Raw genomic sequence first — 26369 nt, 5'->3', positions numbered from 1 at the left:
GTACGTCACGCTAAAATCAGCCAAAATTTTTCCCAGTTTCGCTCTCTTATACTTATAACATGCTTATAACATGCTTATAACATGATAATTCACGCTTTTGGTGTTTGAGACAGAGTGACATATGTCACTCTGTCTCAAACACCAAAAGCGTGAATTATCCGAAGGCCTTGGAAAAATGTCACTTCGGAAAATGGAATCTCCGGATAATCGAATGCCAAAAAAAAAAAAAAAAACGTTGTGCTATTTTTATTGTCGAGCACCCCTGAACTACACTAAAGTGATTAACAATTTTTAAATTAAAGATGGCGGCCAAAATGGCGGCGATGAAGTATTGAAAAAAAATTGCAATTTAATTGTCAATCGACTATTAAATATAGCTAAAATAGGGTTGCACAACTCGATTTTTATGTTAATAAAAATAAGAACAAAAAATATTGTTTTGTATTCGATTATCCGAAGTCCCATACAAACATTCGGATAATCGAACTTCGGATAACCTGATTTCGGATAGTCAAAACTGCGGATAATCGTAGATTGTAGATTTTTTTATTTTTTTTTTATTCGCATGTTCAATTTCGTTTGAGACTGTGATTTTTGTTGATCGCATTTTTGATTTCGTTATATTTATGCGATGAGTCTAATTTGCCTAGGAGTTGATAATTGGGAGTAGAACCAATTGTTGATGCTTCACTTTTTTTAAGAAGGTGAGGGAAAATCTAAACAGTATCCTCCAGCCAGCTTTGAGTGGAGTTGGATCGTTTTTCGGAAGGTAAATGAGCAACTCTCTACGAAATCGGCCGATTTCGACCATTTATATTATGTATTTTTTTATTTGGCTCAAACTTTGTGGGGGCCTTCCCTATGACCAAATAAGCTATTTTGCGTCATTGGTTCACCCCTACAAGTCTCCATACAATTTTGGCTGCTGTCCATACAAAAATGGTATGTAAATATTCAAGCAGCTGTAACTTTTGAGTGAATTTTCTGATCAATTTGGTGTCTTCGGCAAAGTTGTAGGTATTGTTGAGGACAATTGAGTAAAAAATAGGTACACGGAATTTTTTTTGCAGATTTTTTAATCAACTTTTTTTTTCACTGAAACTCAATTTCCCAAAATACGTATTTTTTGATTTTCGAGATTTTTGATATGTTTTAGGGGACAAAAATCCGCAACTTTTGAGCTATGGAGAAACATGGTCAAAAAATCTGCCGCCGAGCTATGAATTTTTGAAAAAAGAGTGATTTTTGGAAAAAAATCGAAGTTTTATGCAAAAACAAATTTGACGTTATTTTTTAATGCAAAATTTGAATTTGCAATTGAAAACCACTTTACAGATTTTTTGATAAAGGGATCCGTTTTCAAGATATAACCATCGAAAGTTTGATTTTAGCGAAATATTTGCAGTTTTTCGATTTTTAAAAATAGTGACCATGAGTGACCATTTCTAAAAATATTTTTTTTTAAAGTTCAGAAAATTTGCTATAAAATTGTCTAAGAGACATTGGAGATTGGACCTCGGGTTGCTGAGATAGAGCCGCTTTAAGAAAAAGAAACAGGAAAATTGAAGTTTTCCAAGACTCACCAAAACAACCCACCATTTTCTAATGTCGATGTCTCAGGTCCGATTTTCAATGTTAAAACATGAAACATTCGTGAAATTTTCCGATCTTCTCGAAAAAAATATTTTGAAATTTTTTTAATCAAGACTAGCATTTTAAATGGGCGTAATATTCAATGTTTGGCCCTTCTGCACTTTAAAAAAAAATATTTTTAGAAATGGTCACTCATGGTCACTATTTTTAAAAATCGAAAAACTGCAAATATTTCGCTAAAATCAAACTTTCGGTGGCAAACTTTTGTTTTTGCATGAAACTTCGATTTTTTCAAAAATTCATAGCTCGGCGGCAGATTTTCTGACCATGTTTCTCTATGGCTCAAAAGTTGCGGATTTTTGTCCCCTAAAACATATCAAAAAATCTCGTAAATCAAAAAATACGTATTTTGGGAAATTGAGTTTCAGTGAAAAAAAAGTTGATTAAAAAATCTGCAAAAAAAATTCCGTGTACCTATTTTTTACTCAATTGTCCTCAACAATACCTACAACTTTGCCGAAGACACCAAATTGATCAGAAAATGCACTCAAAAGTTACAGCTGCTTGAATATTTACATACCATTTTTGTATGGACAGCAGCCAAAATTGTATGGAGACTTGTATGGGTGAACCAATGACGCAAAATAGCTTATTTGGTCATAGGGAAGGCCCCCACAAAGTTTGAGCTAGATCAAATATACAAATAAAATCCATTTCCGATTTTGGTACAGAATTGCTCAAATGGTCTTAGGAACCACTTTAACCGAGTGGTAACGATCGTTCTCATTTCTAATGGGAAATGCTTTCTATTTTTCTCATACCTTATTGGATGAATTCTATAAGTCGCCCTGGCTATTTTCAGCGAGGTAATGTAGATTCAATTAAAAATGCGCATACTAGCAAATCGTTTAGTTTTGAATTATTGAACTTGCATTTAGCTTGTATTCTTGTCCGATTCTTTGATTCAACTACAACTATATCGGTCTAAGTCCTTTTAAACTCACAATCCTAAATGGTCTTGTGGTATGCATTTTGCTTATCAATTTAAAGGACGAGACGAACCCCGGCTGATTCTAAAGAGTAGTCAGTTTCCTCTTCTTTTTTAAAGAAAAAATGTTAAGTAATTTCATGTACAAGTAATCAGCTGAGTTCCCCAGCAACAGTCGAGAAACGAATCGCACGAAGAATTTCATTGACTCGCAACAGTTATGATTACCCTTTCAGCTGCTTTTTTCCGTTCAATGAAATTGCATCATACAGAAAGTGTTGCCCCCCTTTTCCAGAAGGGCAGAAGACGATTCTATTTTTGGACCAACCAAAGTCATTGATTAGCTTTCTTCTTCGTTTAATAAAAAGGTGCGACAAAAGGGAAGAACAAGAAGCGGTCGAATGTCCCCTCGGTCAATCGGTTGTTATCCCTGATTTTGCGGTCGAGAGCAGTTGGATGTTTGTCCACCGCTGTGTTGTTTCTCTATTTGTCTAATTTATGTACTGAATCGGTTATCACTTCATTTGAAGCAGCTCCAGCATCAGCAGACACCTACGCACACCACGTGTACGTCCGGTCCAACGACGAGGGGCACTTCTCACCTGGACGTTTGAGACGCCGTCGTCCGACGCCAAGCAATAACATAAAATCCATTTGTTCCCTGATGATGAGCCTCGGCGTCATTATTGGTCGTAACCTAGTCCTGCTTATAAAAGTCCCCGACCGGACACGGCCAGGTCTCATTTGCGGTTTGGCCTCTCGCGCGCGAAGGTTGAAAAGAGTGAGCGAGTTTCAAGTGTCATGTGTTCCTCCGTGGAGGATTCCAGTGTTCCCTAATTGGACCACCGGATCCCGGGAATTTGAGTTTCAAATTCGTAACCCAAAAACAAAACGGCCATGAATTGGCTACCGGCGGTCACGGCCGCCATCTTGCTGGTCCACGTGACCACCGGGGACGTCGGAATCGGTGGTGGTGGCGGGGCCGATCCGAACATGGAGGTCACGTTCCGGCAGCGGACCCGCGCCGACTGGGAAAAGGTTTGGCACCAGGAGAGCCACTCGCGCTGCCACGACAGTCTCATCCGGCACATGTACTGGGCCTGTGGGAAGGACATTTACCGGATTTCGAGGCGGAATAACGGATTGGCGGAAGCGGCGGCGGCGGAGCAGCAGCAGATGGAGATGTTGGCGGCGGCGGCGGCGGCGGGAGGAACAAGTGTCGGAAAGAGAGCGAATGGTGAATATCTTAGAATGTGATGGAAAGTGTTTAGAAGTTAAAGTTTTAGTTGAAAAGCTATAAGAAATTAGCCTGAAGAAAGTGGATTTGAATAATTTGCAGAACAAAATGTGTTTAAAATGAAATCGGGATATCAAATGGATTCCACAATAATTGGAAACCCAGAAACATCGTTATAACTGATTTGATTAATGTTCAAAAAACCAAAAACACAAAAATTACCTCAACATTTATTCAAACCCAATTGAAATCTTTTGGAAGTGTTCCCAGAGTTTTAGAACATTTTATAAATATTTCTGTCTAATTTGTAACCAAGTCTAGATGTCAACTTCAACGTTCTATAATAATCTATAAAAAATCTATAATAACGATATCTTACAAAAATTTTATCAGATTCTCCAAGTTTAGTTTTGACATAAATATAAGGACTTTCGAATGCCTATCTAAAGGTTCCAATTGGGTCCTAAAATGGAGCTTAGATTGCTGATATTATTGTTAACAGCGATAAAGCGTATTTTTCTTAGTACAATGACCCTTTGTACGACCACAAAGAGTTAAAAATGAATTTTTAAATCAATTTTGAAAAATTGACCTCGCCATCCTTTTTGACAGAAAATGTCCTTCTTGTGAGCTCTTTCCAAGGGGACCATAGTTGATCCATCGAAAAAATGTTGTCTTGTCAACTTGTTTTTGCATTTTAATATCAAAAAGTGGTCAGAAATGGTTTTTAAGCGAGTTTTTAATCGTTGTACATAAAAATTCACATAGGGCTTTAGGACCCTATTATCATTTTCTTTAAAATTTACACCACATGGCCTTAACATTACCATTATTTATAGCAGGGACAGACCTTGAGCAGGGTTGTCAGATATTAAAATTTAAAAAAATAAAACACTTTTGGAATGTCATTGATTCTTTCGTATATTTTTTTTAAAGGAAAAAAGCAAAACTATTCACAAAAGTTCAAGTAACTTCATTGGTATTGTCAATTGAAAATGAGTTGAAAAATAATTAGCTATCAATGAAATCAACTAATTTTCGGCAACACTTAAACTTTAAGAGAATTTTTAAAGCAATCAGCAGTCCTCCAAAAAATCAAAAAAATGTGTAAGCTTTTCGAAAACATGTTGGCTGAGATTAAAAAATCTAAAAACCAAATTTAAAAAAAATCGTTATAATTTATCAAAAAAATTAAACCTTTTCGATTGAAAAATATGGTTTATCATAATTTGATACACAGTAAAAAAACTTTAAAGATTGAAAATGTGGATTTAATATTACCAACTTTCTCTACTGTGTATTTAATCTTCAATATCTTCAACAAAAAAAAAAACAAAAAAAAATGTTACTCTGGTACCAAATTTTGCTGCATTCTTTCGTAGGCTGAGTAATTCTCCTAAGAACGAGCAAATTAATAAAAAAAAAAATTAGCTTTTTGTTCGTTTCGTTTTCGTTTTCGTTTTACGGAGCAAGGTGGGGGACGCGGCCTCAAGTCAGTCCAAGTCCGGTTTCTTGTGGAAAAAAGGGTAGTGGCCGAACTAGTATTGCATACCAAATGAACACCACCGGAAGATATAGGGATCGGGAGGAAGGTGAAAGAAAATTAGTGTAGGTGTGAGTAGTAAGAACTTGGATGACTTAAGCAGTTACGTTAATCTAACTTTAAAACTGAATATAGGAAATCTGAAATTATGATTCAATCAAAAACTCAATTGAGATTTATACAAAGGGAACCTATGATGTATTTCAAATCTAAAGGTAATCAAATAAATTAACTGGAAAATGAAAGATGAAAACTAACTTGTCAAGGGCATTTTTTCTGGACCCCGTCCTGTCGCGTCCGTCAGTAGTCTTGTCGTACACTGCAACTAACTTTAATTTAACTAATCATTTATGTCCAATTATTCATTTCAGAAAAACTAACTAACTTGAAACAACAACCTCAACTAAACTGTCTGAAAGTAACTTGAATCTCAAATCCCCGAAATTTTAATTACAAAGCCAAACATTTCTTTGCCTATTTTTAAAACCTGTCTTGCTGCTTCCAAAAACAATAAACATTAATGAAACGTTCATATTTTACAAGTTGAACACTCGTTGTTAAGACGACTATTTCGTGCCTTCCATTTCATTAGGGCACACAAGCTAGGCAAACAAGAGTGTATCCCTATCATATATCGTATGTAATTTGAGTGAAAGAGACACAATCCTGTTCACACCTGTGTGTCCTTTTGAAATGTTAGGCTCTATTTGATCGTCAAAACTCCAGTAGATTCTCGATTCGCAACAATGATCGATACAACCATAATCCGAAAACCGTTAGTTCAACAGATTAACGAATTTTGTCCGATATCATTTCATTATTGATTGATCGAGACTCTATGGATTTTTTGACAATTCAGAATGGTTAGTATACCACTTCAATTGAAATCAGAAATTCTGATAGCATTACTAAACTGGCTTACACATAACTGAAATCTGGAATTATTAAACAACCTAGAAAAAGTTACAAAAAACTAACTATTCCTCCCCATTTTCAAACAGTTTTAAACCTGTTTCTAACAGCTTTTACGAACAAGAATATTGAGACTCGAATAAAAAATTGCAATATCTTGTAATTTTACATATTATAAAAGCTGTGATTTCTATCAACACAAGTATATATATATTTTTTTTTTTGCGGAGCGAGGTAGGACAGCTAGGATCAAGTTAGTCCAAGTCCGGTTGTGTCAAGGAAAGGTAATGAATGTGTTAGCCTGTGAAGTGCCACTTACACCCCATGGGGAGCGGGGAAAGAGGACATGATTGGGCAGGTTATAATGAGATTGTGTATGTGAGAGTGTGTATTGTTGTAAATATTCTAATTAGATATTTCGTTCTCTATCGCCGCTCCCCACAGTGTCATAAAAACACCGTTTGCAAGAGCTCCCCAAAACTAGTTTTGAAGGTTCTAACTGTTAAAAGTAAAACTTTTAAAACTCTCAAAACCAGGATCAAGTAGCACTTGCAAACGTAGTACATTTTCCATACGCTAACGGACTTTTACTGATTGACAACATGACTGTTCCGACAAAGCAATAAACGCAAAATTAATTTTAAGGGAAAATGCCAACAAAACGTTTTTTTAAATGGAAATTATTGTATATATTATAACCTGTAAAGTTAATAATAGTTAAGAAAAATATAAAGAGTCGACTCTCGGTTGTCAATAACTAAGGGACTACGAGACAAATAAAATAAGAACCCAAAAGCCGATTCGATTAGAATATCTAAGCAAAGCATGATCGTCATTTTGAGATCATATTAACAAAAAGAAAGTTGAAATAAAATCAGATAGACCGTCAAATAGAGAAAAGTTGGGATAAAAAGAAATGGAAAAAGAAAGCATCGAAATATGAAAATTTAAGAACTAAAAAAATCTTCTACAGAAGTAGGAAAACATATAGAGATTGACAACCAGTGAGCCGACTATAAATAATAAAGACAACTAATGTCACATACCTGATGATGGGTAATACCTTGGGTAGTACCCATCTTACCGCTCACTGGAAAAGGCACTTTTTGCGGGAGCTGCAATTGCTTGATGGCCTACATGCCTTGGCGATCCCCAAGTTGAAGTTTCAATCGCTTACAGCCGCATCCGGAACATCACGCAGACGCTGTAGTTTCTCATCGTCCTTTTAATGTTCGTCTTCCTTCCTTCTGGTGTATGCTGCTTTCTTTGGCTGTTCATGTTTTCATTCATGGCTGCTTGAATGATCTGGAACTGGTTCGAAAAGAACAGAACAAAAAGAACAGCAGTATCTTCCGAAAATAAACTAACATAAATATGACAACAATAACATTTCGTCGCGCATCGTAGCTTATCGTGTGAGTACTCGCGCTAGTACTACAGAGTAAAAGCACTTTCCATCATGTGGTGATCTGGTCCGCGTGAGCGCTTTTCTTCAAAGAGGTCGTTTTGTTCTTAAGAGAACATCTTTGTAAGCGTTGCCCATAGGATAGCTTACCGTTTTGAAGACTGCTGAGGATCCGGATCCCTTGCAGCCTGTCACTACAGTTAACTCATCCCTTTATCCTCCATCCGCCACCCGGAGGCACGCGCCGTAGGGCTGCCAAAGTCCTGACGACCCACAGGACCTGGGAAAACCAATCTTATCGTCCCCAAGCGTAAAGACTTTAAGACTAGCTTTCATCACCAAAGCCCACGGAAAAAAAAAAAAAAAATTAGCTTTTTGTGTACTTTTACTATGAACAAAGAAGGCATTTTGCATCATTTGTTTGTCCAAACAAGTCTCCTAACTTGAGAGCGGATTTACTGATCGACTGTGTGTCTTCGGCAAAGTTTCAGTCATCAATTGCCTCTCAAACCTACACAGTATAAAAATCAATGTAATATCACGTCAGAAAAAAATGTGTAATTTTACCACTTTTTCGTTGTAATGCAGCTTTTTTAGTTCAGTGACGTAATATTACATCATAAAGGTGATAATATTAAACCTTCCAATTTCCATTGAAGATTGGACCAATGTTTGCTGAGATACAGCCCCTTAAAGAAAGGCAATAGCGTCGAATCACTGACAATAACTTTGCAACTTTGAGTCCAATCTCCATTATCGTAAAAATCTCTGATCAAAGTCAAATTAATGAAATCGGCGCAGATATTTGTCTCTTTTCTCAAGACACTAAATCCTCCACAAAATTCTTTTAAATACAATATTTGAATATTTACACATCTCTTTTTATTTTCTTGAACAAAAAAAAAATCAAATTGGAATGAATGATAATAAAAACATAGAATTATAGATTAATAATGTTTAATAACAAAAGAACCTATTGTAACAAAAATTAATCAGTTTTCACCAACTTATCATAAAAGACTAACGAGCACAGCGTTTATATAGCGTCGGTGGTGTAATGGTCAGCATAGTTGCCTTCCAAGCAGTTGATCCGGGTTCGATTCCCGGCCGACGCAGGAATATTTTTAGAAACGTAAATATTTAGTTTTGTGCATATTAATTTGATGACAAATATTGTAAATCATCTAATCAACAGATTTGTTTTGTATCTCGTTTTAAATAATTTACAATAAAACAATCGTTTCATTAACTTCTTTACCCAAATAAATTGATTACGTAGAGGTTGTTCCAACAACTCTTGCTTGCCATCACCGAGGGTTCCATGGTGTAATGGTTAGCACTCAGGACTCTGAATCCTGCGATCCGAGTTCAAATCTCGGTGGAACCTGAAAATATATCATTTTTTGCCTGATAATTGTTCCAAATTGGGTCCTTAATTAAGCTTAAATTGGTGATATGATTGTGCACAACTACCAAGCTTATTTCTCTGAGTTTAATGACCCTTTGTACCACCGCAAAGAAATTTAAAATGATTTTTAATTCAATTTAAAAAAATAACTTCGCGGCCCTGTTTGACAGAAAGCATCATACTTGACAGCTCGTTCAAAAGTTACCATAAATGGTTTAATGGTTTTAATAGGGCTTTAGAACCCTATTCAATTCCATTTGAAATCGACAAAAGGAAAGTCAATCATTCTGTGAATTGAACTATGAATCGAAAAAAGAATTTTTTTGAAGCATTTAGCAAACATCATGGTTTATAATTTTGATGTTTTTTTTTTTTACCTCAAACGTTAATCAAATCATTTGTACCTTTCCATCTTTGGGTTTTATGTATACACAATTAATCATCAATCAAATTTACATCCTCTAGATATATTTTAAAATTGCCAGCTAGACCTTCAAATAGAATTCGTTGGATTGGTTTTTGGAATATTTGTACATTAAAGTAGTTTCTCTGGTTATTATCAATAACATATTTAAAGTTTACAACTTAAAATAATAATTGAATTTTCAATTTTTGATGCAAAACTAACTAACAAAACTAATAACATATTTAAAGTTTACAACTTAAAATAATAATCGAATTTTCAATTTTTGATGCAAAATTAAGTAAACTGAACTCATATTTTTTTGGAATACCTAATAAAAGAACCTATTGTAACGAAAAAAATAAATTATGGTTCGAAACAAACATTTACTGTTAAACATTCTAATCTCATAATTTTACGACTGCTCGTATAGCGTCGGTGGTGTAATGGTCAGCATAGTTGCCTTCCAAGCAGTTGATCCGGGTTCGATTCCCGGCCGACGCAATTTTTTTAAGCTTGTTTGGCTTACCGACATTCGACAAGCTTTAATCAATACCATTCAATTTGTAGATTCTTCTATGGTTTTGAATTCCGATCCGTTACGTTCAAGAGAAGGATTGAATATTTTGAACAATTTATCAACCCAACTACAATGATCAAGTAGATTGAGAATCATTAGTTCTTCATTACCATCACCGTGGGTTCCATGGTGTAATGGTTAGCACTCAGGACTCTGAATCCTGCGATCCGAGTTCAAATCTCGGTGGAACCTGAATCTGCATCGGTAACTTTTTTTTTAGAAAAAACTCAAAATTTACCGACACAATTTCAATAAAAAAGCGAGGTTCCACCGAGATTTGAACTCGGATCGCAGGATTCAAAGTCCTGAGTGCTAACCGTTACACCATGGAACCTTCTCACCGCAAGCTATCTTTGCAGAGCTCCTTCCCCCGATGCTGTCCCGGTGGACCATCAGTGCCGAGCAGGCCCAGAGCTTCCTGCGGACGCGCCGCACCGGTTCGAAGCGTCGCTCCGGGGGTTCCATTACGCAGGAGTGCTGCACCCGGGTCGGTTGCACCTGGGAAGAGTACGCCGAGTACTGTCCGTCGAACAAGCGGATCAACCGGTACCGGAAGTAGACTTTGGGCGCTTTCGGATTTGACGATATTTGGACGGCAGCGGCGGCAGTGAGTTGTGGTTGTGGAAGGTGTGTGTTGTTGGTTTGTGGCGCAATTTAAATATATTTCTGTTTTTGATTTGAAAGCGAGCGGTGTGCGCAAGGTTTTTAGTTCTTTTTGGTCTTCGAAACGCCCTGGTCCTTGGTGAGGAAGGGGGTTTGGGTGATGAAGTGTTTCTGGTAGTTGAGCCAGAAGTAGGACACGCCGAGGGCGCTGTAGACGCTGGTGGCCATCAGGGGGATGAAGGGAAGGGTTTGGTCAAGGTTGAGGGCGGGATGGATGATGTTTTCGAAGAGGGAGAGGAAGACGAAGCCGTACAGGTAGAGTCGTTCGGGGATGGAGAGGAATCGTCCGCCGTGGATGTTCCGGAAGAGCAGCACGCTGATTCCGGTGTAGACCACATGCATGGCGTGTTTGATGAGGATGAGTTCGGAGCTGAAGAGTAGGGGGAAGAGGGAGTAGTGGCCGAGGATGCCAAGGAACAGTGTCCACCGGGCATCGTTCCGGTTGGTGATGGAGAGGACCGTCAACGGGATGATGACCATCAGGATCGCCTTTTCGTGGACGTGCCAGCCGAACATGAACGACGAGCAGGCACACATCGTGACGGCTCGGATGAAGTTCTGGGCCAGGTTTGTGGTATTTTTGAGCGTCCATAGCTTGTAGAGAGTCGGGAACATGGCCAGAGCCGTCATGACGAACGTTGTCGTGGGTGAGATCGATGGAAGGACCGTGTGGTCGAAGGTTTGCACAAGACCTCCCGTTCCGGAAGCCATCGCGGATTTCCTGCCCAACGCGATGGACAGCACTTTGTCGGCAAAGTTGTACAAAGCCCAGAAGTTGGGCGCCCAATAGGCGTGTGTGAGTCCTCGTTTGAACGGAAACAGTCGTGCAAATACCTGGAAAAAGAAAGGAAATTAATGTGCTTCATGGAAGAGATTAAAAGTAATTACAGATTGCTTACCTGTGGAATGTGGTTGTAAAAGGGACCAAACGAGAGCAAGCAAACACCGCCAACGACGGCGCCCAGTTTGATGAGTTTGATTAGCGGAGCCATCGCCGACGCGCCATTATTACGGAAGCAATAAAACTTTAGCAGGTAAACCACGTAAACCGGGGCAACGTAAATGAAGATGTGTTTGAGATTCAGCAGCACGGCAAAGCACAGCGCCGATGCGAGGTAGTTTTCCGTCAGGATGTAACTCAAACTGAGCAGCAGAAATCCAAACAGAAATCCGTTGTACTGGAAGTGGATGTGGTCCACCATTAGCAGGCCGATGTTGCTCAGGAGTAGCGCCGAACCGATAATGTGCTGGTTCTCGGTTTTGGCCAACTTCGACATGCATCGCTTAACCCCAAATGCAAACACGATGTCGGTCACGATGACGGAACCACGCTGAAACAGGACCGTCTGCGTGGACGAATAGTTCAGATTCGTCACCACCAGCATGGCCGGATCGAAGTAGGCCGCCACCTGCGACAGAGCCCACTCGAAGTAGGCGAAAAACGGCGGATAATCCAGCGTCCACTCGCTCGTCGCATCGTAGTACCACTTGGCCAGTGGCCTGCTGTGCGTGATGGCCAACCAGTTCCGGTGCACCTCAAAGTCCGTCGACCGGCTGCAGGAAGAACATTTCACTCATTAAACCAAGATATTTTCCCAGGGAAGCCGGCTTCGTTATCGATTATTTCATGTTTTGTTCCATAATGTAACGGTTAGCACTCTGTGCGAGAAACTTCATCTCCTAAATGAAGCTCCCCAGAATATACTTACTACGAGGCGAGGAAGAGGATTTTGATCGCCGAAGCGAGCAGAAAAGTGTGCCAAAACATGTTGGTTTGGCAGCAAATTTCCGTTCCGTTCTGCCGACGCACAATTGTTTACATCAACACTTTTCCGATGTCGTCCGTCCGTCTGCGGTGGTGCATTTGACAGCGCGCAAGCGCCGGCTTGGCACATTTCGAATCAGCTGTCGCGATTTCAGTTCAGCGCACGCACGCAAGTTGCATGCAAGTTGGAATTCTTTCAAAGTGACCGTTGCAAACGCGTTCGTGACTTACAAGTTTATTTGAAACATTTCACCGACAGCCGAGCCAGATTTGGCCCGTTTTGCGCGGGTAGCCCCGCTCCGGCCGGACCCGTTCGTTGTTGTACAGCCAGTAGTAATTGCCCTTGAAGAAGTACGTCTTGCCGCTCGGGGTAGTCGTGGCCGCGTCCAGATTGGTCGGCACTCCGTACCATCGGTCCATGGGCGCTGGGTAGCCTTCGTCCGGTTCCTGGGTGGTTTCGTTGTACCGCCAAAATTGGTCCCCGGCGAATATGTAGGTTTTGCCGTTCTTGGACCAGACCATCGCGGCGTCCACCTTGTCTACGGATTCCGGAAGTCCGTAATCCGTGATCGGACGAGCTTCCGGATGGAGATAGTTCAACCCATCAAACACCCAATAGTACCTCCCGGAAAACAACACCACACTGTTGTCCTCTTCCCGTTCGTAAACCGCATCGATCCGATCGATGTTCCGTGGAAAGTCCCGAAACACCTGCCAGATCCGCACCGGGTACCCCTCTTTGACGCGGTACTTCTCCGTCAGTCGCCACAGATACTGACCCTTGAAGATGAATACTTCACCGCGGAGGACGCCGATGGCGTCGAAGCTTCCGACGCAGACGTTCGGAACCGGTTCGGGAAGCGCAACGGTGGCAGGTTCCTGCGTAACGGGATAGTGTCGCGTGATGTGATCGTCAACGGTGCTGTAGTCGCCGACGTAAGTTATCGGCAGGTCGTACAGTTTGGTCGTTGGAGGTTCCTCGTCTACCGGGGTCGGGTCTGTAACGAAGTCCGGGAGTTTGGGTCCCGGTTCTGGCGTGTTTTCCGGCGTTTGCTCTTCGTAGTCTGCGTCGTCGATGGAGTTTGTACTGTCGGTTGGGAGTGGTGGATCGTCGGTTATGTAAGGGTTCTGGATGTAGAGTTTGTACACCGCCAGGATGTCATCGTAATCCAGCGTTCCCTGGGTGATTCCTTTGTAGTAGGGGAACATGAGGGAGGAGTAGACCGGGGAGTGGGCAAGGCCCAGCGAGTGTCCCAGCTCGTGAATAGCCACGGAGTAAAAGTCGACTCCATCCGCCAGTTGGGTCGAGTTTTCCTTCCAGTTTTCATCCTCGTCAAAGTGGATGTCCCCGCCGTAGGAAGCCATCTCGTACGGGTAGAAGGCATGCGCCAGGATGTTCCCCGGTCCGTCAAACGGGTAGCTGTCAAAAAAGGAACCATCAATCCCCTAGCATCACTCACAAGTCTCAATTTGTTTACTTATCCCCATGGTGACCGCTGCCAAAGCCTACTATGATATCCGCCGACGGATCGTAAACACGGACGAACCGCAGATTGCTGTACCGGGCCCACTCGTTAAAAGCCTTCTGCATAAATTTGGCCATCGAATCTTCGCCTACTTTGCTGCTCCAATTGGCGATGCTTTAACGACAAGAAACAAGAGCAGAGGGGTTACCTAAGGTCGCGTCAATTTTCGGACCCATGCGGTTATCCAAGCCGCGTTACGGGCACCTGCCGCGCCAAATTGCCACCGTCGTCGATAATTTCAATTGCACAGTGAAAGTTGTGTCGACATTTTACGACGACGACACCGCACGTGGCCTGCGAGCCTTGATTGGGCTCGATCAGTTTTAACTTTTTAATGAACGACCGCGGGGGCCTACTTTTTGATCAGAAAAGCTCAGGTGCGGTCGCAGGTTTTGCCTTTTTTGTTTTGTTTTGCTTGTTGTTGTTGTTGTTATGGGCCATGTTAATGAATGGATCACAATTAACAAAAGTGAGCGCGGTTGTTTTTGGGTGCAGCGCTGCGCGCGAGTGCCTTAAATTTCGGACCTCCTTTTACGGAGGATCAGATGATGATGTGACGCATGCCGAAAGGTGTTTTTTTTTGTGAAACAGGCAAATGGACTCATCATTTCAGGTTGAAACAGAAAAAAACATGCAAAATTTTGACAGTTCTCGATTGTCACATAGGGTTACCTCTATGATGATCCACCTTGAAATCAAGACAGGTCAACGTCAATCAACATTAAGGCAACCTAAAGTGTCAAAGTTTCATCCGATTGTCTGTGGTTCACCTGAATAATACTGTTACGGAGCCTTATAACAGTAGATAAAATCTGTGACTGCGTCATCGTGTGTGAGCGTGTGTGTGTGCGAGTACGGAATTTTTGAGCCCAATCTAGTAGGCTGTGCTATAACGACGATGGCGTTTTTATGTCCAAGAAGTAGTTTGGACAAATGAGTTTTTTTTCGCCGGTTTCCTTCCTCTAGCGTTAGTTGCTGTTTGCAAAGGTCACATTGTAATGTTTTAATCAACTGAGGGGCGGCCGGAATAGACTGGACTAGGAAATTTAGTCAGGAAGTTAGTGCGGAAGGAATTTTTGGCGAGGATAAAGCGGAAAAGTTTAATTTTGTTTCCGGAAATTCTTTAAATTTAAATTTCTGCCGGAATCCTGCTAGAACGGTGGATCATTTCTGATATAATGCTGTTAGAATATTCAGCTCTGTTAGAACATTACAAAATTTCAGAGTATTGTTCTGAAAATATTTTTTTTTTCAAAAAGTTGATTAAATTGGATTCTACTTGTTAAAATACAGCGAATAATACAAAAAGAAACAAGAAAATTGAAGTTTTAAAAGTATCATCCAAGCAGCCTTTTATTTTGTAGTACCAATAAATCAGAAACTAATGGTTCTGTTTTCAATGTTTAAAAATTTAAATAATTTTTTATTCGAAAAAATAATGTTTTAAAATGTTGGAATCAACTCTATCATTTCAAAAAGGTGCATATAGAATGTTGACCTTCTACTAATGTTAGTCTTTAACCGAGTTGTTTAAAAAAAAACAGCACTTTTTCTTAAAAAAAAAATAAACAAAACTTGTAAACTTCATTTCTCATGTAAAAACTAATTTGCAATCAAAATATACTACAGTGAAATTTAGATAAAGTACACCGTTTTCAATTTATAGCCATTTTTAGGTAACTAATTTGAAAAAAGTCGCTTTTTTAATTTTTGAAATTAGAGCCCAGCCCATCCTTTATCATAAATTAATACTCACAAATAAGTGATCTTCCGCTTCCTCCAACTCTCCGCTCCGATCACATAGCGCCGATGTCGGAGCGAACTCGTCTCCCCTCCGACCTGATCCATCACGCCGCACCGCGGCGCCGACATCAGCTGAACCGTCCTCCTGTCCAGCCGGCCCGTTTCCGGCAGGGCCCCAAACTTTTGCACATTCTTGATGGCCGCCACGACCGCGTCCTCGCTGTAAAGTGCCTCCGCTTGGCTGGGACCTTTCTCAAGGTATCCGAACCGTCGCATGAAATCAAACTGTCAAACGTACACGCTTAATTGAATTTCTCGGCCAACAATGGAACGATTTAGGGCGGTACAACACGAACCATATCTTTGGTGGGAACCTGCGCCGATGCGCCCGTGAGAATGTCCACCCGTTCCCACGTGGGGGCCGCCGAACAGGTGGCAACAATTACAATCAAAAACAAAACAATGGCGACGACCCGATAACGGCGACGATGACTTTTGTCATTGGGCGCCATTTTTGACGCGCCGCGCGATCCGTCAAATTCACAGCACTTTCGAAATGTTTAACAAAGTAATTAACCCCGTTATTGTTTGCTGCGATTTAGCAAGCGCAAGCGAAGAATGCAGAATCTTTTTCCCACCAGAATCATAATCAGACTGACGCGACTCGTGGTCATTGCGGCGGCTAATAGCTTTTTACTTGGGAGAGAAATGGCATCTCATTAATGGCGCCAGCAAAACAAATTCTCTCAATGATTACGCCTCTCTTTGGCGCTGGACGTTCTGGAAGAAGCAATCCCGGCTAAGGATGCTGCCCAGCTTGTGATAAGCTTGAGTCATGCGGCTTATCAGGACGATGCGTTGTTGTGACGTTTACTCGCGAAGTTAAGGTGAAATGGGTCCAACTCGCATTTTAAAAACTCAATGGCTTGAAAAAGATGCAACTAAACATCGTGATATTTTTGCTACATCGATTTCTCAAGTAAAACGTTAAATTTTTAACGCGCTACAAAAAATGCAATATGGCGTCGCCAGCTTTATTCACTCTCCAACTGCATCCAAACAACGCAGTTGCATAATCGCGCGTGTGACAGTTCACACCTGGAGCAACCAACTGATACGGCTTATCAGTTCCTGTTGCTGCGCCACATCACATCACAAAAATCAATTATTTGAGTCATCAAGCTGCATTTAGTAAGGGTAAACCCAAAATCCCCCTCAAAAAGAACAACAAACAACGGAATCAACACCCATCTTTTCAACGGCTAACTTTAGGTTAGTGACCCCGGGCGAAATCCAAGCAGGCCTCTCGCATTCATGAACCCAGTAGGCCACGACAACACCCATAGAGGATGGAAGAGGTCGAAGCGAAATCTAAATCCGCCGGCCAAAACCCGTCTGGAAGTCGGCTTTTATCCAAATTGTTCCACTCCAGTGGCCCAACGGTACCCCCCTCCTCTTTCAAATCCCCAACACATACGAAAAATCACGAGCAAAACCCTGCGTGCAAAAGTTGCAATTCATGTTTCCACTTTGGCATTATCATTTCTGTTGTCGGAGCCCGGGTCCGGGCCCATTAAGGAGGTATAAATAAGACGACTCCCCCAAGTTTCCTAACCTTAAAAAAAGTGGCAGCGCCGGTCTCATTCTCACCTGTAAAGAGGGGGGAGGGGCTGGGGGTTGAGGATTTTCAGGAGGATTCCAGCAAAACGAGGTTAATGGATGGCGTTTGTTGGATCAATTTGGGTGCCCTCCCACCCATCCACCGTCTTCGACGGCGGTTACGGAATTTGCGTACACGCCCCCCTGATCTGTCATCGCCGGACGATCGCTTGGTAAAGTGGGATGGGTTTTTAAAGTGGTAAGGAGCTTGTTTGGTTTGGGAGATTAAGTTAAATGAATAAGTATATTCAAAACTATCAAATTGTTTGAAACATTCAGAACTATTAGAAATATTTAAAATTTTCATATTTTAAAAATGTATTTAGCTAAAAAAAAGTTTTTACATTTATTTGAAAAAATATTTCATGATATTTCAAAACTTTTGAAATATTTTTTTTTGTTTGAGAATTTTTAAAATTTTAAGAAATTTTAGGTATTTTAAAACTATTAATAGTTTTAAAATTCGAATTTTTAGAATTCGTAAAATTTTAAAACCATCAGAATTTTCAGAAATATTTTTTTTAAAATGATTATTTTCCAAAAAAAAAAATAAAAAAATTAAATTTCTAGAATTTTGGTTTGGTATAAATGTTTTGAATTGACGGATTTTCTAAGAGTATTGAATAATCTGAATTTTCATATTTTTTATTTTTCAATTTTCCGAATTATCTTTACTATTCAAATGAAATTTTTTAAATAAATTATATAAATTTTATGAATTTTATGGATTTTATGAATTTTATAAATTTTATGAATTTTATGAATTTTATGAATTTTATGAATTTTATGAATTTAATGAATTTGATGAATTTTATGAATTTTATGAATTTTACGAATTCTATGAATTTTATGAATTTTATGAATTTTATGAATTTTATGAATTTTATGAATTTTATGATTTTTATGAATTTTATGAATTTTATGAATTTTATGAATTTTATGAATTTTATGAATTTTATGAATTTTATGAATTTTATGAATTTTATGAATTTTATGAATTTTATGAATTTTATGAATTTTATGAATTTTATGAATTTTATGAATTTTATGAATTTTATGAATTTTATGAATTTTATGAATTTTATGAATCTTATGAATCTTATGAATCTTATGAATCTTATGAATCTTATGAATGTTATGAATTTTATGAATTTTATGAATTTTATGAATTTTATGAATTTTATGAATTTTATGAATTTTATGAATTTTATGAATTTTATGAATTTTATGAATTTTATGAATCTTATGAATCTTATGAATCTTATGAATCTTATGAATCTTATGAATCTTATGAATCTTATGAATCTTATGAATCTTATGAATCTTATGAATTTTATGAATTTTATGAATTTTATGAATTTTATGAATTTTATGAATTTTATGAATTTTATGAATTTTATGAATTTTATGAATTTTATGAATTTTATGAATTTTATGAATTTTATGAATTTTATGAATTTTATGAATTTTATGAATTTTATGAATTTTATGAATTTTATGAATTTTATGAATTTTATGAATTTTATGAATTTTATGAATTTTATGAATTTTATGAATTTTATGAATTTTATGAATTTTATGAATTTTATGAATTTTATGAATTTTATGAATTTTATGAATTTTATGAATTTTATGAATTTTATGAATTTTATGAATTTTATGAATTTTATGAATTTTATGAATTTTATGAATTTTATGAATTTTATGAATTTTATGAATTTTATGAATTTTATGAATTTTATGAATTTTATGGGTTTTTTTTTAATTTTATGAATTTCATGAATTTTATGTATTTTATTAATTATATACATTTATTTATTTGATTTATTTTTTGAATTTTATTTATTTTATGATTTCTTTGAATTTTATAAACTATCTGAATTCTACGAATTTTATAAATTGTCTGAAATTTAAAAAAAATCTGGAATTTTCAATTTATTTTGAGTTCTGTGTTTTACGAATTTTCTAAATTTTCTGCCTTTAATTAATATTATAAATTGTCTAAATTTTCTGAATTTTCTTAAAAAAATGATTTAAAAAAATTAAAATTTTTATTTTTGACAACAAATGATTAGAATTAAAACAAATCAAAGTTTTTTCAATTCTAATAACTTTTTTATGCTTGTATTTTAGAAATTTTTCTCGAGTTCATGAATATTTTTTACGCATTAATAAATTAATTGCACGATTTCTTGAGAATTTTTCAGGAGTTTTGTTCACGACAATTTAATCTTGATTTTTTTCACGATATGATTTTAATATTTTGGTTAGACTTTTACGATTCCGTGTTATTTTTTCGTCTATGGTTAGTTCCAGGAACGCTCCAAAGGAGCAAAATATTGTCGAGCCCATTAGCACCATTCAACAAACATGGCGAACCACAGAAAAAAAAAAGTTTTCGCTTCTTTTTCTTCCTCCTTAGCGGGAAGGAAGGGGTAATTGCCACGGCCGCTCCGGTGAACTCTTGTACTTGTTGATCCCTCCGGTTGTCCAAAGTTTGTCGAAAACCATTTTCACCACAATTAGCACCGGTAAGAGTGTTTGGGAAAAGTTTTCGTTAGCTGGTGCTAGCTGCTGATTTCTTGACAGTTTGTCGTACTTTTCTTGAAAAATATCTTGAAATTAATTAATTATTGGATACGAATCCTGAGAAAAACTACCTTCAGCGAGGTCCGTTAATTGGCAATTCTCAAGAAATTCAAAGGAATTCTCCTTTTGACAGTAGAAACGTTGAGAAATTTGAAAAAAAAACTTCAACGATACTGCTGCGTCATTCTCGACGAGCGGGAAAATTCCTCAACATCCAAGGAGGCTACGACCGCGGACGGCATTTGGAGCCTTTGAGCGTTGAGCGAAGCTTCATCACAATCAATCATACATCATAGCAGGCGCGCTTCTTTTTCTCCCACAACACGAACTACTTAGCCCAAACCTAACCTAAAACGAGTGTAATTTTCATTCATCATAGGAGCATCCCAAGTAACCATCCAGCACTAACAAAAGTCACAAATCAGCAGTAAATTGGCACCTCTATTGCTGATTAGCCATTCCACAGCATTGGTTAATGCGAATCAGCACTTATTTAACAGCACAGTCAAAAGCTATTATAGTGCTGATTTAAAGCCACGACTGGCAACACCTTCCAGATTTTTTTATAAAACTGGCAACACGATTCTGGTTATGAGTGAAGAGTGAGAGAGAGGGAAAAAGCAAAACAAACTGTTCGCTCGCTCAGGCTCCTTCAAGTGGGCAGATATTTTTTAAAAATTCGCTCGAATCCGAGCTCAAATCTTTCCTTATTTTGCAATCTTTTCATGTAAGTATGTGAAATAACTCTAAACATTACCAGTTTTTAACATAAATAATTTCAGTATTCCAACATCGTCTCGTTTCAACCATTCCAGTGAAAAGGCAGCTGGTGGTCCTGCGATCAGCCCCACCCGGGTAATGCTGCAGCATTCGATGGCCTGTGGGATGTCCGGAACGTGCAAGGAAGTTGAATGTATGCTGTTCGACGACGATCCGGGAGTCAGAAATTTGGTTTGCGTGAACCGTGCGAAAAATAGCTGAATAAAAACATTGTCCTAGGAGGTAACTGTAGGACAATCAAATAAATGTAAAAAGTGATTCATTGTACACAAAATTGCTTTATAGATAAATATGGTTTGTCAAATAAATCAATTGTTTTCCATTGGTTTCAAAAAAAGAGAAGAGAAAAACTTGTTATTTTGTGTTGACACGAACTAATAACCAGCTATAAAAACACATCAAACATTACTTCTCATTTAGCCGTGAGGACACGGGCTCTGGAATCACCACATCAGCGACGTCAACTACTATAATCACACAGAACTTCTAAAAATAATCGTCTTCATTCATTCAGCAGGCAGTCGGTAACGCAGTATAGTAAACAAACCAAAAATAGAATCGAGAGAGCGTGGAGCGGGCAACATTTTTGCCTCTCTGTTTATTTTTTATTTTGACATTTTCCGCAGGGTTGGACATCAAAAGTAGAGAACAGCACTAAACCAGCCGAGTAAAGTCCAAAAGCGGCCATTATTCAGCACTATAGTAGCTGTCAGTGCTGAGGCAAAAACTGTTTAGCTTTTACCCGTAGCTGTAAAAGCGCATTTAGTGCCGAAGTATAGCTGGTTATTAGTGCTGGATGGTTACTTGGGATGTCTTGTCTTTCACTCCACCAGATACAAGGTGGTTCGTAAAGGTGAAAACCGTTCGATTAGTTGATGTTCTTACAATTTTTTGACAGCTGTCATTTGTTTGTGCTCACCTTTTCTTCCATCACCTTGCGCGCGCAGCATCTTCGGAATGTTCTTCACGAAAAAAAAACAAATCCTCAAAGCACAAGTGAAGGGAAGAAGTGGTCCCAGCGTCATTAATTTCCCCTTCAGCATGGCCAGCTGGTTCGCGAGACCCCACGGTCCGAGCAACCTGTTTGTCCGCTGCACTGAAACTCGATTAGAGGCTCCGAGAACATCGATCCATCACGCGCAAGCAACTCAGCATGCCGTGCCAGAAGTGTTGCCATCAGCGACTCCACGCTGCGAACGGCTTTTGCCTGGGACATGAAGAATGACTAAGCCGACGACGATGATGATGACTAATAATTAACATGTTTCCGAGACCGAGCTGTCTGTTGGCACACGGGAAAATTATGATCTGTGCGGCTACAAGTTGTAACCTAACAACCTCACAACGATTGGCAGATTGATTAATAACCTCGGCGGCGAGAATCGTGAACGGTAAGAATCAAACAAACGCTGAGGAAACGTTGACCCCGAAACCGACAAATAAATTCGTCAACCTTGAAGAATTGTTGAAATTAGGGGCTTCCGTATCTGATGGCCGAAACCAAGTCAGTGCGCCTTCAGGGTGGGCCACCTACTTTGATTGCTGGTTTCAAATTTCTAATGACTAACCCCTCGTTTGACAGCGCATCGCAACAGTTCTTCGTTTGTTTACCAACAAACCGCCGCCATGTTAGACGGCGCACGCATCAGGTAAAAACGCATTATCCTAAAAATAAACGTTCTCGAAAAGTGTACACAAACAAAATCGCAACGGGCGACGACGCCAACTGCGACTGCGAGAGGAGAAAGTTAGTCTACGAGCGACGCTCCTCGGTTGTCAACCTGTTGATCATCAAGCAGGCCACGTGCGCGACGCGCTAGAAGTTTCGCGATCGCGGCAAACGCTTCGCAAGCGTTGCAATTGGTTAACGTTGCGCTAGTCACGTGGATCTTCGTCTTTGGGGTAGTTTGAGGATCGCTGGAGAGCTGAGAGTTGTTCTGCTTCTGTCGACTTATATAAGTTTGCAAAGCCGTAGCGCAGTTTTCAAGGCTAGGTCGAGGCGCATGCGCCGATCTTCTATTTTGGTTTAGAATTATGCTCGCGGAGTGAAATGTCGAAAAAGTTGCCCGTTCGTTCCCTGGGCGAGCTGGCTCTGGCGGAACTGGCTCACTCGATCGTGTCCGTCGTCGGGAACATGCTGCAGACCACCTACACCTTTGGCGTTGAGCCGGACTTTACGCTGCTCCAGGTGGAGATCAACTCGTACCTGGAGACCATGGGTTGTATCACTGTGATTTACGAGGATCTGCTGCGGGTGATCCTCAGTTCGGACTCGCTTGAGGCAGCGATACGGTTTTGTTGTCTGCAGATGTTGCTCAACGAAGGCGTCACGACGCTGAATACCGAGATCTTCCCGTTTGCGTATTACGAGAGGATCTTGCAGGTGATCGCTGCTCAGGGACGGGGATTGAGACAGCTCAACATGAAGGGTGTCTGGGTGAGGGAAGAATACATGTGCTTCATGTTCGAGATCATCAAGGCGTTGCCGAACCTGACCAAGCTGACTATCCCTCACGTGGCCAATGACAACCTGCTGAAACACATTGGAGACTACTTGAAGAACGTCCGACAGCTGGACGTTAGCGGAGAAACGGACATCACCGAGATTGGTATCGAATATCTGAGCTACGGAGAGTCCAAGAACATGCTTACGATGGTAGACATTGGATCGCTTGGGGAGGAGAACATTTGTCACACGGACGTGGCGATATTGTTAGCCAATCTTCCCAACCTGGCTAGTTTGGGAAGTTACTCGTTCGTTGGACGGAGTCTTCATCACATACGGGAGCAGAAAGATCCGGCGTTCAAGTGCAAGCTAGTGTACTTGCACGATACGGACACCAAAGCCAAGATCATGGACGCCATTGTGGGCACTTGTCCGAATCTTCAGGATCTCTATCTGGACCGACCCGAGTCGGGAATCCTGCAAAAGCTGAACGATGTTCGCTTGCGACGGCTTAAGCTGTACAAGTTCAACTGTTCTGAACTGATCGCGCTGACAAACTCCATCGGCAATTTCCTGCGTCACATCACGCTGATCAAAGGTCGCGGCACGATGGAGATCCATGCTCTGGCACGATCCTGTCCAACGCTCATAGATCTTGATCTCTACATGATGGATTCGTTGACGTTCTCCGGTGATCGTGCCTTCACCGATCTCCAAGGTCTGGAAATCCTGAGCAGTCCCTTCTCCCATCCCGGTCTTCACAGCTTCCTAAGCCAGTCCACCCGTCTGAAACGGATCGCCATCGACTGCGTAATGTTCACCGAAGAGGAGTTCAGCACCCTTCTGATCGAGAAAGATTTCTACCAATTGGAAGACGTCTGGTTCACCACAGCTCCCAATCTCACCATGGCAAGCATCGAGGTACGTGTAGCGTCCGTTTCTAACGCTAAAACGCTCAACTCCCCCTCTTCCAGATGCTGATGGATCGCTGTCCGGAGCTGCAAAGCTTGGGCCAACTATCCGGTTGGTCACTGACACCAGATGACGTGACGCTCCTCCGCGCGATCATCAAGAGCTGCAACTCCGCCCTGGTACTGTCCCCGTCAAGTATTTTCCCCTAGCCATTCTCCACCCTCATTGACCTTGACCTTTGCGTTCACAGTATTTGCCCATGGTTCGACTGTCCATCACCCGACCACGAGCATTCATGCGTTAGCGTTAGCGTAAGACGTGCGTTAGAACAAGACGCTAATGTTATTGTTTTCCCTCTCTCCTTTCCCAACCCTCTCTCTCTCTCTTGGTCCGTTCCGTTCCAGATCGTGCAGTCGCTCTGATCCCCCACCCCGATTCCATCCAGTTCTCTCTCGCTCCGTCTCTTTCCGTCCAGGTTCGGGAATCTGCGCGCCGCAGTGCAATACACCCCAAATGAGATTATCAAAGAGTCTTTTCTTACTGAAAGCTGAGTTGAAAGAAAGCCCTGAGTCCGACCACCGTAAGAGATCCGTTCCGTCCGATTTCGGATCCAACCAACTGAACTCCTTTGCAGACTCTCTTTGTTGTGTGTTGGTGTGTATATTCGTTGTCCCGTCATGCGTTCCGAGAGTGCTGATGGAAGTCCCCATTGAAAACCCTTCCACCTCCGAACCCCGGTCCGGTCCACCGGTAGAAGGGAACAGATAAAACTGGTTCGACTCCGACGACGGCAGGTGTTCAACTTTACTTGTTGAAACTTGCATTTCGTCTTCCCTTCCTCTCCACCAACTTTTCTTTCTTTTCCAGCGGATTATGTTCCTTCAGCCATATCGGTGTCTCTCTCGCTTACGACCGGGTACTTGTTTGGCCCTATCTCACTCTCTCTCGATTCACCTGGCTGGACAAAACTTTGTTTCGCCCTCTCTCCTACCTTCCCTTCTCACCATCTTTTCTTACCTTCGTTTCGTTTTTTCAATCTTCTCCACTTCCAATCTGGAATAAAACGATGTGCACAATCTCACTCACTTCGTTCACTCTGGCTAGCTTGCTTTGACCAGTCAGTATTTGTTTTGGTCCCGGACTCTGGGTTTTTTGTTGTTGTTGTTGTCGTTCACTTCTACCTTAATTTAAAGCGATCTCAAAGAGGGGACCTAAACTTTGAGAGTTGATGCAATATTTTGTACGCTGCTTGTTCATAAATTTTGTTTTGGTGAATTTTTCACGGTTGGACGCGCGGACAATAGCTGCAGCATTCATTGGAAATTAAGATGTCGTAAGTGGGTTTGGAGAAGGAGATTCATTCAAGGTCAAATTAAAGTGGATTTTAAAGCATGTTAGGTAACAACTTATTTCAATGAGTTAATTTTACCGTCATCCCTCATATTCGGAACAGTTTACAGATCGGCCAATGTTCAACAAATCATATAAAATCGATAATTGAACATAATGATTTGCTTTTACCTTCATGTGAAAGCTTTTCTTGCGATCTTTCGATTGATGTATAGACCGGCTGTACATTTTTACGTTTTATATCAAGTTATCAAAGAAAAACATTGACCCTTGAAATCCACAAATTCGGAACACTTTTTTCTTACGATGTAAACAAACTTTTTTTTCTCTCCAGGAGTACATATTTTTTACAAAATAATCACTTTGCACTCTGAAACCTATAGAACTCATGCTTAGTAATGTTTTATGAATGGTCTGATAACTTTTTGTGTGAAAATATCAGTTAAATTCAGGTGTTCCACAATTGTGGGAGACACAATAACATCCCACAATCATGGAACAGGCAATTTGGAGGCAGTGTTTTGCCACAGAGTAAGACAGAGTTCCCACTGCCTCTTGATTTTTGGTTCAACTTGGTGGTACATCGCAGGTACATCGCACGCCTGCTGCCAGCAAACCTTATGGAGCCAAAAAATGAAATGACATTTCTTCTGACTGGTCACTCTGGGTTACCCTGTGGTTTTGCTGCTCTGGATAAAATAGTCTTGAAATGCAGTTTTTGTTTAAAAAGTATTACTTTTACTAGTGAAATAGCAAGATAATGTCCAAATAAAGGCCCTAATAATAGCAGGGTCGGCAGAAAATTTGCATTTTGCATTCTATTGACAAATTACCACAAAAGTGTTCCGAATTTGTGGGTGTTCCGAA

General features: G+C 40.1%; 4 protein-coding genes, 1 long non-coding RNA gene and 5 other non-coding genes across 11 annotated transcripts; 7 read left to right on the top strand and 3 right to left on the bottom strand.

Annotated features, from left to right (window-relative positions):
- The first annotated feature begins 3335 nt into the window (after positions 1 to 3335).
- On the top strand, positions 3336 to 10649 carry LOC6032673 (probable insulin-like peptide 7). The gene is made up of 2 exons (XM_038248617.1): positions 3336 to 3818; positions 10429 to 10649. Exons 1-2 carry the CDS (start codon positions 3479 to 3481, stop codon positions 10626 to 10628), a joined length of 540 nt encoding a protein of 179 aa, XP_038104545.1. The 5' UTR covers positions 3336 to 3478; the 3' UTR covers positions 10629 to 10649.
- On the top strand, positions 8722 to 8793 carry Trnag-ucc. Its single transcript has one exon. It is a non-coding gene; the product is annotated as a tRNA-Gly (tRNA).
- Positions 8994 to 9065, top strand: Trnaq-cug. Its single transcript has one exon. It is a non-coding gene; the product is annotated as a tRNA-Gln (tRNA).
- On the top strand, positions 9922 to 9993 carry Trnag-ucc. The gene has a single exon. It is a non-coding gene; the product is annotated as a tRNA-Gly (tRNA).
- On the top strand, positions 10190 to 10261 carry Trnaq-cug. The gene has a single exon. It is a non-coding gene; the product is annotated as a tRNA-Gln (tRNA).
- Trnaq-uug lies at positions 10332 to 10403 on the bottom strand. The gene has a single exon. It is a non-coding gene; the product is annotated as a tRNA-Gln (tRNA).
- A 32-nt stretch (positions 10650 to 10681) lies between the features above and the next one.
- LOC6032679 (probable dolichyl pyrophosphate Glc1Man9GlcNAc2 alpha-1,3-glucosyltransferase) lies at positions 10682 to 12591 on the bottom strand. Its single transcript, XM_001843187.2, has 3 exons — positions 12442 to 12591; positions 11632 to 12286; positions 10682 to 11566 (listed from the first exon to the last, which is right to left on the bottom strand). Exons 1-3 carry the CDS (start codon positions 12498 to 12500, stop codon positions 10775 to 10777), a joined length of 1506 nt encoding a protein of 501 aa, XP_001843239.2. The 5' UTR covers positions 12501 to 12591; the 3' UTR covers positions 10682 to 10774.
- Positions 12592 to 12725: 134 nt separating this feature from the next.
- Positions 12726 to 16850, bottom strand: LOC6032680 (matrix metalloproteinase-2). The gene is made up of 4 exons (XM_001843188.2): positions 16123 to 16850; positions 15780 to 16051; positions 13976 to 14137; positions 12726 to 13917 (listed from the first exon to the last, which is right to left on the bottom strand). The coding sequence occupies exons 1-4, from the start codon at positions 16276 to 16278 to the stop codon at positions 12747 to 12749; spliced, it is 1761 nt and encodes a 586-aa protein (XP_001843240.2). The 5' UTR covers positions 16279 to 16850; the 3' UTR covers positions 12726 to 12746.
- A 3628-nt stretch (positions 16851 to 20478) lies between these two features.
- On the top strand, positions 20479 to 21102 carry LOC119765123. The gene is made up of 2 exons (XR_005276510.1): positions 20479 to 20741; positions 20797 to 21102. It is a non-coding gene; the product is annotated as an uncharacterized LOC119765123 (long non-coding RNA).
- Positions 21103 to 22563: 1461 nt separating this feature from the next.
- LOC6032681 lies at positions 22564 to 24679 on the top strand. Of its 2 annotated transcripts, none has more exons than XM_001843189.2 (3): positions 22564 to 24161; positions 24215 to 24331; positions 24557 to 24679. In XM_001843189.2, the coding sequence occupies exons 1-3, from the start codon at positions 22845 to 22847 to the stop codon at positions 24572 to 24574; spliced, it is 1452 nt and encodes a 483-aa protein (XP_001843241.2). In that variant the 5' UTR covers positions 22564 to 22844; the 3' UTR covers positions 24575 to 24679. The 2 variants fall into 2 exon arrangements, with proteins under 2 accessions (XP_001843241.2, XP_038105108.1); XM_038249180.1 differs by having other exon boundaries at positions 24403 to 24679.
- Positions 24680 to 26369: the final 1690 nt, after the last annotated feature.

The sequence above is a fragment of the Culex quinquefasciatus genome, chromosome 1 (assembly GCF_015732765.1).
Source record: "Culex quinquefasciatus strain JHB chromosome 1, VPISU_Cqui_1.0_pri_paternal, whole genome shotgun sequence".
In the NCBI taxonomy this organism is placed as follows: domain Eukaryota; kingdom Metazoa; phylum Arthropoda; class Insecta; order Diptera; family Culicidae; genus Culex; species Culex quinquefasciatus.
The sequence above is the reverse complement of the archived record's forward strand: the minus strand, read 5'-3'. Positions and strand labels throughout refer to the sequence as shown.